The 12,516-nt window shown below is 42.1% G+C and overlaps 1 protein-coding gene across 5 annotated transcripts in view; it reads left to right on the top strand.

Annotated features, from left to right (window-relative positions):
• nectin1b (nectin cell adhesion molecule 1b) overlaps positions 1 to 12,516 on the top strand; it is a 212,093-nt gene that overhangs the window by 76,827 nt on the left and 122,750 nt on the right. For all 5 annotated transcript variants that reach the window (XM_077566637.1, XM_077566638.1, XM_077566636.1 and 2 more), the window contains 2 exons: positions 6,964 to 7,335; positions 11,199 to 11,498. In XM_077566637.1, coding sequence (XP_077422763.1) covers positions 6,964 to 7,335; positions 11,199 to 11,498 — 672 coding nt within the window. The remainder of the gene's footprint in view (positions 1 to 6,963; positions 7,336 to 11,198; positions 11,499 to 12,516) is intronic.

Genomic DNA, 12,516 nt, shown 5'->3' with positions numbered 1-12,516 from the left:
ACGCGCCAGTAAATCTCCCTCAATCGTGGCCCTTCTCCCCGGACTCATCCCAAAGTCTACCTTTCCACGTCACGCTGTAATTACAGCTCCAGCGTGTCAGGCGAGGACTCTTCCAGTTTTCAGAGTCCCCGTGGGCGCCCCTGGCCCTCCGACAGCAGGGATTTGAGCTTTTGTGGCTGCATAATTGCGCGCAGCCCTCTGGTTTCCATTTGCGCCAGCGCCTGTTTATTTGCTTCAGTCTGTTAAAAAAAAAAAAAAAAAAGGGAGGAAGGGCGGCAAAGATGGCGGGAGGGGCTGCGGCAATTCGCACCAGAAAATCTTCTGCCAGTTTTTGTGGGTCTGGCGGAGTTTGTGTTTTTTTAAAGAACACGGCCCCTTTAGCACAGAGTTTCTAGAAAATAGAAGCAATGTCATAGTAGTGCCGCTGGAGTTTCACACAGAACCCAGTGAAGCGAGTGAATGTTCTCAGACTTTCCACTGTTGGCTTTTACTTCATCTTTCTACCGAAGTAGCTGTAAAGTTTGTGGTTTGACTTCAATCCCAACATGGCTGGAGAAGCGATTGATCCTTGTTGAACTTGCTGGTCCCAGCTAAACCTTTTGACACAAGTTGGGTTTCCATCCACCCGTTTCTATTCGAATTTTCAAGAAATGCGAAAATAAAACTGAATGGAAATGCTAGAAATTCAAAAAAGGGCCCAAAATTCGCAAAAAAAGTTTTTACGCTTAGAGGGGGGGGGGGGGGGTGGATTTTGAAGCTTGTGGAAAAAACGAATATGCAAATTTTGGCTATGGAAACGGGTTTGACCGGATATCAGGTCACACGTACGTTTGTAGTCGGACGATAAAGTAAGTTATGTTTGGTGGAACGACGAGACAAATCCTTTTGGAATGAATTAAAGAAAAGCGCAAAGAAGCGCTACGGTTGATCAAGAACTACAAAAGCATATCGACGCAGTCACTTCCTGGTCTTCTTCTTTTAAATGACACATATCTCTATTGTATGGTGTTTAGCGCCACCTACAGCGGTGGAGTTCCCTCGCAGTATTCACAAAAGAACAGATGGAAACGGGTATACGTCGCATGTCTGTTTTAAGATAAGATAAGATAAGATCCACCGATTGTCACACCCACCTAAGTGGGGCGAAATTCGTTCTCCGCATTTGACCCATCCCGTGAGGGAGCGGTGAGCAGCAGCAGCAGCCGCGCTCGGGAATCATATGGTGATCTAACCTCCCAATTCCAACCCGTAATGCTGAGTGTCAAGCAGAGCGGCAATGGGTCCCATTTTTATAGTCTTTGGTATGACCCGGCCGGGAATTGAACCCACGACCTCCCAGTCTCAGGGCACACACTCTACCGCTCGGCCACTGAGCTGGTTTTGCGCATTTTCAGCAAATTCGCTTTAAAAAAAATCTAAACAATTGGATGGAAACTTGCCTCCAGTCTTTGTTCTTTCCTCTTAAACCAGCCCGGATTTGGGGATCAGCTTCAACACCCTGTTGCAAACTTTCCTCCAGAACGGAATGGAGGCTCTTTCCTCAAAATTAGCATATCAGACATGCAATTTATCAGTCACTGTCTTTCACACAAAACCCAGTGAAGGAAGTCTATGTCAGGTGATGAATTTCACACCCATTGTGCTATATTGTCTTTCACGTATCTGCCTGCCAGCCTGCCACTTATTTGTATTCAACACATTAGGGTGAGAGAAGATAGCCCTCTCAAGTTAAAATGTAACCACCTGGTTGTGGCTTTGCCGGCCTCTGACGCTTCCTTGGAAGTCCAGGAATTTGCCGTTTGAACTTCGGTGTCTTCATCTATCAGCCGGAATCGGCGAAAGTTAATTGCAGGCAACTGCAGTCTTCTTGGTTGTTGAAGGCGTTTCACCTTTAATCCGCTTGCCCCAATTCTTCAGAGACTCCATGAATAGGCCAGTTTGAAGTTTACAAAGTGTACTGATAAAATCAGCAATAAACCAGGGCGGATCTCGGGTATCAACGCAAAGGTTGGATGGAAAAAAGAAGAAATTCTCGAAAAAAAAATTACATGAGGGGGGGATAGTTATTTTTGAAATGTTCTTTGTTTAACCAGGTAAGGAAATAGAGAAGTGCATGGAATGCTGCAGAATGACCTGGAAAGAACTGAACAGTTGAAAATGAGAACGGTGTGAATCTGTGTATAAATGAAGGAATTATTGCAGAAAACCAAAAAAGGGGTAGGGTGCGAAAAATCCAGTAGGGAATGGACTCATAATCATCCCTAAAGTGAAATGAAACTCTGAAATGTTTTTAATGTCACTTTTGAAATGCTATAAATGTTGAATCTGCCGTTAGGAATGAATGAGGGAAATTAGGGTACAAAATACAGAATTGTGGGTACGGCGTTAATATTTGGAATACAAAAAATGGAATCTAGAATGGCAGGAATATTTGGAATATGTTAAAATTGGAATGACAAGAATCGGATGAATTATGTGGAAGTTGATAGATGCCCAAAAATTGGCGGAATAATATTAACGTTTAAAGTCACACAATTAACGGTCAAATATCTTTAAGAACCAAGAAGAATCCGGTTGTCTTCATTCAACTTTTTGCGGATTACCACAACGTGGCTGACTGACAATCTACACAGACAGACAAAACTTTCACAAAGAACAGGAAAAAAAAAAAACGAAAAAGTCAGCGGGCCTTGTGAAAGGAGCCGGAGCTCCAACTTAAAGCGGCGCTGTCACGCGGTAAATTGCGTTTGCCGTCTCATGAAATATCTTACGGCCGGCAGCGTTGGCCGGCTAATGCGAGCGGTGATAAAGCGGAGCGGAGGTGCGCAAGGACACAGGTGTTCCTCAAGGTACACATGACAAGGTTGCTAGTCCTCGCTGTCAAAGCGCGTTAGCGAATCAATCTGTCATCTGGTGGGCGGCGCGGGTCCAAATCTCCGTAGACGTGGGGCGGGGGAAATGAAAGATGATGTTGCGCTCGCTAACTTCTAAAGGTTGTCACTTAAGTCACTTCGGCGGCGGCGGCGCTTGAGCCAAAGCCATAACAATGCATGGAATTGCTCTTTTTTCACGCCGTTCCGCCCGAGAATGGAGCGCGTTCATCATAACAGTTTGGGAGATAGGAACGCGCTCCCGCTTATTTACTACAGCTTAGACGGCGTTGACAGCGAAGTTTGCCGTGAGTTGATGTTTGTGAGCGCGTCACACATCAGCAAGTATTATTGCATGACAACATCGATATCTCACTCTGGAAATGGTACGGCCCAACCCACAAGCAATCCTCCATCTATCTATCTAGCTCGCTATCTATCTATCTATCTATCTATCTATCTATCAAGCTAGCTATCTTAGCTACTTAGCTATCTATCTATCTATCTATCTATCTATCTATCTATCTATCTATCTATCTATCTATCTATCTATCTATCTATCTATCTATCTATCAAGCTAGCTAGCTATCTTAGCTACTTAGCTATCGATCTATCTCTATCTATCTATCTATCTATCTATCTATCTAGCTGGCTATCTATCTATCTATCAAGATAGCTATCTTAGCTAATTAGCTATCTATCTATCTATCTATCTATCTATCTATCTATCTATCTATCTATCTATCAAGCTAGCTAGCTATCTTAGCTACTTAGCTATCGATATATCTATCTATCTAGCTATCTATCTTAGCTACTTATCTATCTATCTATCTATCTATCTATCTATCTATCTATCTATCTATCTATCTATCTATCTATCTATCTATCTATCTATCTATCTATCTATCTATCTATCTATCTATCAAGCTAGCTAGCTATCTTAGCTACTTAGCTATCGATCTATCTCTATCTATCTATCTATCTATCTATCTATCTATCTATCTATCTATCTATCTATCTATCTATCTATCTAGCTGGCTATCTATCTATCTATCAAGATAGCTATCTTAGCTAATTAGCTATCTATCTATCTATCTATCTATCTATCTATCTATCTATCTATCTATCTATCTATCTATCTATCAAGCTAGCTAGCTATCTTAGCTACTTAGCTATCGATATATCTATCTATCTAGCTATCTATCTTAGCTACTTAGCTATCTATCTATCTATCTATCTATCTATCTATCTATCTATCTATCTATCAAGCTAGCTAGCTATCTTAGCTACTTAGCTATCGATCTATCTATCTATCTAGCTGGCTATCTATCTAGCTATCTATCTTAGCTACTTAGCTATCTATCTATCAAGCTAGCTAGCTATCTTAGCTATCTTAGCTACTTAGCTATCTATCTATCTATCTATCTATCTATCTATCTATCTATCTATCTATCTATCTATCTATCTTTAGCTTTAAGACAGTATTAGAGTTCCAAATTGTGTTAAAATTTTAAATTATGTTTTTCAACCTTCTTAGCTTGAAACTATAACCCAGGGTTGAAATTTGGAAGACTAACACACACAGTTGTGTGTGTTTAACCCAGACCCGAAGGCCTAATTAGATTTGCTTTTAATGTAGAGTTTCAAGTGCTGGATGAAGGTTTTCCAATTAGGGGTTCAAGTCTGGTTCAGGGGTTCAAGCCTGAGTTAAGGTTTCTGTGTAATGTTTCAAAAACTTTGGGTAGGGTTTCAAGTTTGAGTTAAGGTATTCAAATTTCTGTTTCAAGATTATCTTAAGGTTTCAAGTTTGGGTTAGGTTTTCCAATTAGGATTTCAAGTGGAATTCAGGGTTTCAGGCCTGGGTCAGTGTTTCAAGGCTGAAATATGGTTTTAGTCCCAGGTTACGGTTTAAAATGAGGGTCTGCCTGCTTTCAAATTGCCGTTTCAAGCCTGAGAGAGGGTTTTGAATTAGTGCCTTCATGTTTGAATTACAGTTTCAAATGACGGTTTCAAAACTGGGATAGGGTTTCCATTTTGGGTGCATGTGTGCTAAGTAACACAACATATTTAGTCTCAACTTTTACGACATGATTCACCAGTGGCTTTATGAGTCGTTAAGTCAGGACTTTCCCCTCGGAGCCGGTCCTGGCCCGCACCTTGTGGCACATTACGGCTGCTTGTAAATCCGAGGCCTCGTTGGAGGAGTCATGAGGGGTTCGAATGGGACAGAAAATCGGACATCATCAAACTTCACCTGCAAGTGAGCTTTTAAATCAAGGTTGTGTGCGTGGTCACAAAGATGCGGCAAAGACAAAACAGGATGAAGCAACTTCTTGACATGACGGCACACCAGGCTGCCAGTTTGCTTCCAACATTCCGGAAACAAACAAAGAATGTCGTTAATTCATTTAATTGGCCAGCGGGAGCCATTTCAGTTCGGCGTTTCTTCAGATCGTGACCATTCCTTTCCCATTTGTATGGGTTGTAAGTGTAAATAACTGTTAGGGTTTCAAGCCTGTGCTAGGCTATCAAGCAAGGATTTTGAGTCTGGGTTTTAAACCTGGGTTAGGATTTCAAGTCTGGGTTTTAAAACCAGGTTAGGGTTTTAAATCTGTTTAAATTTCAAGTCTGATTTAAGGTTTGAAGTCCTGGTTTCAATCTTAGGTTAGACAAAAAAAAGTTTAGGATTTAAAAGTAGGTTTTCAAGTGTAGGGTTTAACTTTAAATTATGGTTTCAAATTAGAGTGAGTTAGAGTTTTAAAATGATAGTATTTCAATGAAAGGTTTGTGTTTTAATGTCAGAACTGAAAAAAAAAGGTTATGGTTTAAAGTTAGTATTATGGTTTCAAATTAGGCTATTAAACCAAGGTTAGGGTATTCAAATTACAGTTTCAAGATTGGGATAGGGTTTCAAACAAGGGTTGGGGTATTAATAATTCAGGATTAGGAATTAAAAAGGTTTCAAGACAGGGTTAGGCTTTCAAGAATAATTGGGTTTTTATTTGTGGTTTTAAGCTTTTGATAGTGTTGTTAACGAGGGTTATAATTTAAAGTCAGGGTTTTGGTTTGCAATTGGGTATCAAACTGGGGTTAGGGTTTCAAGCCATGATTATGATGACGTTTGAAAATGATAGTTTCAAGTTACGGCTTTTGAGACATTTAATGTTCTGGTTTCAATTTGTTGTTTGTGTTTTGTTTCAAGACTGGCTCGGGTTTAGGGATTCAAGGATTTGAGTTTGAAACATTATTATTTACGAGCAAACCCTTTGAACGCGGACACACGAGGCCAAACGTGGCGTCGCTCGCGCTGGATATTTCTATATGCGCGCGTTCCCATTGTGTTTATTAAGAGCTTCCACATCGCTATTAGCGGCCGCGGGCACTTGGTGGGAGAGTAAAAGGTAATTAAAACCGCAATAGCCTTGGCGCTACACAAGGAGGCGGCGGTTGGGGGGGGGGGGATGTAGAGAGGTGGGGCGAGCGACACACGGACGAGGCGGCTCCGGCGTGGACCGCCGAGGCTCGCTCGCTCGTTCATTAGCCATGCATTGCTTCTCGCCGGGAACCTCCTTTCTCATCAGGAGCAGCACCCCCGGCGGACCCCGATCCCCCCCCTTGGCTTTTAGTGCATGGGCCTACATTTTAAGCGGATGTACTGCTGGGCATGCACGTCCCTCACCGGGAGGCTGAGAACAGGCTTTGACTTTCAGCGCTAAACGGGAGTCCCAGGGTCAGACTTCTGCTGGAGTCCGGCGCTCATTTGCTTGAATGGCAGAACGTTTCTCAAACTTGTTTGGAAAAATGTTTCCAAATGATCTTCTCATCATCCAAATGCCAATTAAACATGACTACCAACATGTGGCATCGTAATTAAAAAGTTGACTGTTTCCAAGAAAAATCGTAATTGGCCAAGAGAGGGTCGTCCATTTGTCATCATCAAACGGTGGAAGCTCTATTTTGAAGTCCATTCATCCATTTTCTTTTGGGAAAAGCCAAAGCGCTGTTTCTTTTCTTCAATTTCTTGCCGTCTCAAAAGTGTCAAAAGAAATTGACCGCAGTTCCTGACGAACGTCCCCCGTCTGTTCTCCGACAGGTGCCGGCAGCCAGATGGTCCAGATGGACTCGATCAAGTCGGGCTTCGTGGGCTCCCAGGTGGAGCTGCGCTGCATTTTCATCAACAGCAACCCGCCGGTGAAGATCTCGCAGGTGACTTGGCAGAAGCTGCTCAACGGCACCAAGCAGAACGTGGCCATCGCCAACCCGGCGCTGGGCGTCTCCGTGCTGCCGCCCTTCAAGGAGCGCGTCAGCTTCAAGCAGGCGGCCGTGCGCCACCGCACGCCCTCGCTGGAGGACACCACCATCGTCTTCTCCAACCTGCAGCTGTATGACGAGGCGGCGTACATCTGCGAGTACACCACCTTCCCGGCGGGCAACCGCGAGAACATGGTCAACCTCACCGTCTTCGGTAAGAACGTCCCACTTATTTCTGGTGTTAAATGTGCTAGCCGCGTCAATCATCGGTTAGCTTAGCATTTAGCATGGCTTCTCCATTTTTTCTTACCATCCCTTCGTAAAAATAATAGTTGTAAGAAATGTCGATTATTCGCCACCTTGGAGGCGGTGATTATTGACTTAAGCAACCCCACAACATGTTTAGGCGCAGTAGTAGCCAGTCAAAGCTCATTGCTAGCTAGCTGCTGCAGCCTAAGTAGCACAGAGCTTCCCTCGCCCTCCGACTGATCGGAAGAGGTGACGTGGGCTTAGCAAAGATTTTTGGGACCGTCCCGATGGTTCTCCTTCTCCTTCTATTTCTTCTACTTCTAAATTTGTCTCGCAACTGCAATGCTAAAATGCTTGAAATGACAAAAAATGGTGGAAAAATAGAAATTAAAGTGAAAATTAGCAGAACTCTTATAACAGTCTGACGGACTGTAGTGGTAACGAATGTGAATCAAAATAGTTGTCTGTCTCTAGACGTGCCCTGCAATTGACTGGCGACCAGTCAAAAGTGTGCGGTCTGCTTTTTGCTCCTCACAACCTTGAACAGGATGAGAATACAGAAAATGGACGAGGTCCAACATCATTTGTACAAATATGTACGATATATGTAAGTGCTCTTGAGCTACATTTATTAACGTGACTTAAACTTTTTAAATAAAAAAAATGTACCATGAAAGTACATATTTCTTAGAAAACGAGTAACTCTTACTCAGTTTTGTGAAGTAGCATCAGCGCAGAAACGAGCTGATGTTAGCCATGCTAGTTAGCTAGTTAGCTGCCTTAAGTCGAAGTATGTTGACTTGACTATTGACAATTTGATAACTCTAACTTATGTTTTTTGGAATGTGGGAGGACGTTTGAGTAGTCACAAATTAAGTTTTGAAATCACTGTCATGGTTTCAATTTCTCTTTACAAGAAGAGAACAACTTGAATTTACCATTTTAAGAATGTTTACCACAAGCCTTGACACCGGCAGGAAATGATGAGCTGCTGAAAGATTTTTTTAATAGCAGCAAAGACAGGTCAAAGGTTTTTCTGACAAATTAGTCTTCTTTTTGCTTGAATGTTTTTTTTTGTCAGAGTCAGATAAAGCGCGGTCAAAGGTACATCTTCCAATTTTGTCAAGCGTTTAAAGAATGGTCGCCGCGTTTTGGGCTCGGCGCTCGTGTGCGGCCGAAACTGCCTTTCAAGGCCTCTGGCAAGCCGCACTTTTTCTCTCCGCTCTGAAGCCTTTTGTATAAAGAGAGTTTTCCCAGTTTGTGTTAGCGCACAACCTCGGTGTCAGCCGCCGCGCTTCCTGCCGATGACTCCGCTACGGGTCGAGTGCGATTATTGGGGTGACGCACCCTCTTTGAACGCCTCACAGCCACAGCATTTTTTTTAAAATTCTTTTTAAACAGAAAACGACTTCAATCTACAGCGCATCGCTTTGTTATATTTATGTCATGGCCTTCAGCATACTTTTGAATCCATGCATCCTTATGAATCTAATCTAATGTAGTCTATTTAAAAATGCTAATCTAGCTAGCTAGCTGGATCCCCGGATAGCTGCTAACTGCTCAATATTATTGCTAGCTTTTTTCATTTGATGTTAATAGAATCCAATGTCGTCATCAGATCTGTTCAATTTTAGCAATCCAGAAATTGAGTCCATTTTTAGCTGCTGCTTCTACTTTTAATTTCATTTTTCATGTACCGCAGTGTCTAGGAAAGAAAATTCTGGGAAAGAGAAATACACGTAATCAGGAGAGAGTTGCTAGGAAATTTGTGGTTGCTTTTAAGGCTACTGAATTTGGATGACGATGTGCACGCTGGAACACAGTGTTGGTATTTCTTGTGTTGTGTTGTTTTTGGAATGTTTTTTTTTTTTCAATCTTATGTCTGTTTACTCAAGACTGTCGTTCACCAAACCGTAAGGTGTTAAACCGTATTATCGGCAACATATGGCAACCTTATTTCTGTTCACAAAAATTTATTGACGGGGTTGGAATCTTGAAGACCACTTCAGGCTATGTCACTTAATCTTGAATAATGTAGTCATTTTTGATTAGTGATCTCATCAGACCCAATCTGTTAAGGTTGATGTTTTTTCCTTTGAAAATAAATAAACACTCATCTTAAATGTCCCCTGTTCCCAAACAACGTCTCGTTTTAAATGCAAGAGCCTTCTGCGCGCTTCTTTTATGCATGTCGAACTCTTGCAGATCTGCAAGTCTTTTTCCCTCTTTTGCATTTACTGAAGATCAAGCCTGCTTTTTGATGCGCTAAGAGGAGATTGCTAATTGGCACCTCACAAAGGATCCCAATCAGATGAGTGGGCCGGCTGGACGGCTTCCCCATCTGCGAGACTTTTTAGCTTTGAGGAAGCAGCACAAGTTTGCCTGATTAGTGCTGCTTTGCTTACTTAGCAGTTAGCACGCACCCCCCCCCCCCGGGGAGGTAAACGCACTTCATATACAAAGTCTTTTGTTTAATGAGCTTAAATGACCAGAGGTGGGCGAGGTGACTTGATTAGAGCTGAACAAGTATATTTAGTAAATCCGATTTTTGTTTTTGTTTCATACAGATTAATTTATTGCTTGTGTTTAAGAAAATGTATGGGATGAGGACCAGGAACAAAATAATCACATAAAAGCAGAGGTGGCAAATCCAGATCCAGAAAATAAAAATCCTGCCACAATTTGGCTTTAGCCCGAGGTGCTAGCTAGCTAGCACTGTGGCAGGGTTTTAGCTTTCTGGACCTGGCAAATCCAGTTTGGCTTTAGCTCCAGGCACTAGCTATCTTAAACCCTGCCACAGTTTAGCTAGCTAGCACTGTGGCAGGGTTTTAACTTTCTGGACCTGGCAAATCCAGTTTGGCTTTAGCTCCAGGCACTAGCTAGCTTAAACCCTGCCACAGTTTAGCTAGCTAGCACTGTGGCAGGGTTTTAACTTTCCGGACCTGGCAAATCCAGTTTGGCTTTAGCTCCAGGCACTAGCTATCTTAAACCCTGCCACAGTTTAGCTAGCTAGCACTGTGGCAGGGTTTTAACTTTCTGGACCTGGCAAATCCAGTTTGGCTTTAGCTCCAGGCACTAGCTAGCTTAAACCCTGCCACAGTTTAGCTAGCAGCACCTGGGGCTAAAGCCAAACTTTTCATTTCTGAACCTGGATTTGCCACGTCTGTAATCGCAATCACAATATTGAGGGGAAAAAAAATGTATTTGAATTATTTTTCAAAATTGTCCAGCCTTAGTCAGAATTATGTCAGCAATTTTAGGCTTTGAGGCTTTCTTGGGTAAAACTCAGAAAGACCATACATAACTTTAACTTGATATTCATGAGACTCGACATGACCTCGACTTGAACTACTCGGCATGACAGGTCTTGCTTGTTGATGTGAAAATGTGCATTTGCAATTTTGTCATTCCACCTGTATGTAAAGTATTTGAAGCAAGTTCCAAAGTAATTATTAATAGTAATTATTTTGCGGAGGCAGTAACATTGAGGATGAGATGAAAATATTTTCATAACTCTAATTTAATAATTGTAAATTAAGGCTAAGGTCCAATAAGTCAGGTCTTTCATAAATTTAAGAAAATACTTTTAAATTCATGTGAACAGTAAAATTCAAGAAAACTGTAAGATACAAAAAAAAAAATGGCCTTAAAATTTTAGTTTTCTACAGAATTTTGAAGAAAAAAATAGATATTTTAATAACCGATTCATGGTTTTATGAAACGATACTGGAATTGAAAAGCGAAATCGATTCGATATTGATTATTTTATTTTATATATTTTTTTAACCCAGCCCTATTATTAATGTGTACCTTCCGTCACTTCTGCAGCTCGCCCCCTGACCCGCATGACCTTGACCACGCCCACCATCGTGGCCCGCTCGCAGCGCCGCAAGATGACGGTGGCCACGTGCGTGTCGGCCAACGGCAAGCCGCCCAGCGTCATCAGGTGGGACACCAGGCTGAAGGGCGAGGCCACCTTCCAGGAGACCCGCAACCAGAACGGGACGGTGACGGTGCGCAGCAACTACGTCATCGTGCCCGGCCGGGAGACGCACAAGCAGAAGCTGACGTGCATCGTCACGTACCGCAACGAGAGGTTCACTGACAGCGTGGTGCTCAATGTGCAGTGTAAGCATCCGCTTGCTTTTTTTTTGTGCTCAGAGATACGTGGGAAAGGACGATGTCGGTTTGATATAGGGCCTGACGATTTAGATTTTTTGAGGCTGATGCTGATTTTCACTCATCCAAACCCCAAAACGTGTAAATACGTATTTTTTTAATAATTTGTCATTCACTCCCAAAAACGTATTTATACGTTTTTATGTTGTTGTTTTTTTAATGCTAGAGCATACAAAAGGCTTTGATGCAGCTTCTGACATGAAGAGGTGGCTTAAAGCAATGGTAGTTATTACAAAAAACTGCCAGCAGTTGGCAGCAGAGTATAAGAGATCAACAGGGGCCATGTTGCAAACAAGCTCTTTTTGTCAGTGTTTTCACCAGGAATGTGAATATTGATGAAACTTAGCTGTATTCTATTGCTAATTTCTGCAAAACGGAAACAGATACAAATATACTTTTTTTCCTGATGAAAGAAAATACTCTAATCTTTCTTTTGGTAGGTTCCATGTTTTTATAACACTAGAATGCAATACTCTGTGGGTCTTGCAAAATCAGTCAAAATCCAGTAAAACAGCCTGGCGCGAAGGGGGTTGCTTCAGTGAAAATGGTTGGGAGTGAATGAGCTAATTGGCAGAATAAAATTCCAATAATGGATTTATTGACCGAGTAAAAAAAAATAAAAAGACTTCTTTTGACTTTGAAAATAACAGCCTAAACTATACGTTGTCACCCTGTTCATGTTGTCAGATGGTGGGGGGGGGGGGGGGGCACTGGCTTCTATTAACAGTAAACAAAAGTAAACTCAGTGACGCCTTTGCAAACACACAGACCCAAATGAGGCGCTGCCTTCACCCTTCCTACTAAACAAACATCCTTAGCCACTAGCCTCATAACTAAAGAAACTTTTCGCTCAGTAGAAAAATGTGCTTTGCTCACATAGGGGACTGTTAAAGATTGACACAAAAAAGAGAACAGTCATTTTTGTTGGGAGGTTTTACAATTTTAAAATTTGGAAGTGGAGGGTGGT

Source organism: Vanacampus margaritifer, chromosome 5, assembly GCF_051991255.1.
Source record: "Vanacampus margaritifer isolate UIUO_Vmar chromosome 5, RoL_Vmar_1.0, whole genome shotgun sequence".
Taxonomy (NCBI): domain Eukaryota; kingdom Metazoa; phylum Chordata; class Actinopteri; order Syngnathiformes; family Syngnathidae; genus Vanacampus; species Vanacampus margaritifer.
This window is presented reverse-complemented; position numbering and strand designations above follow the sequence as displayed.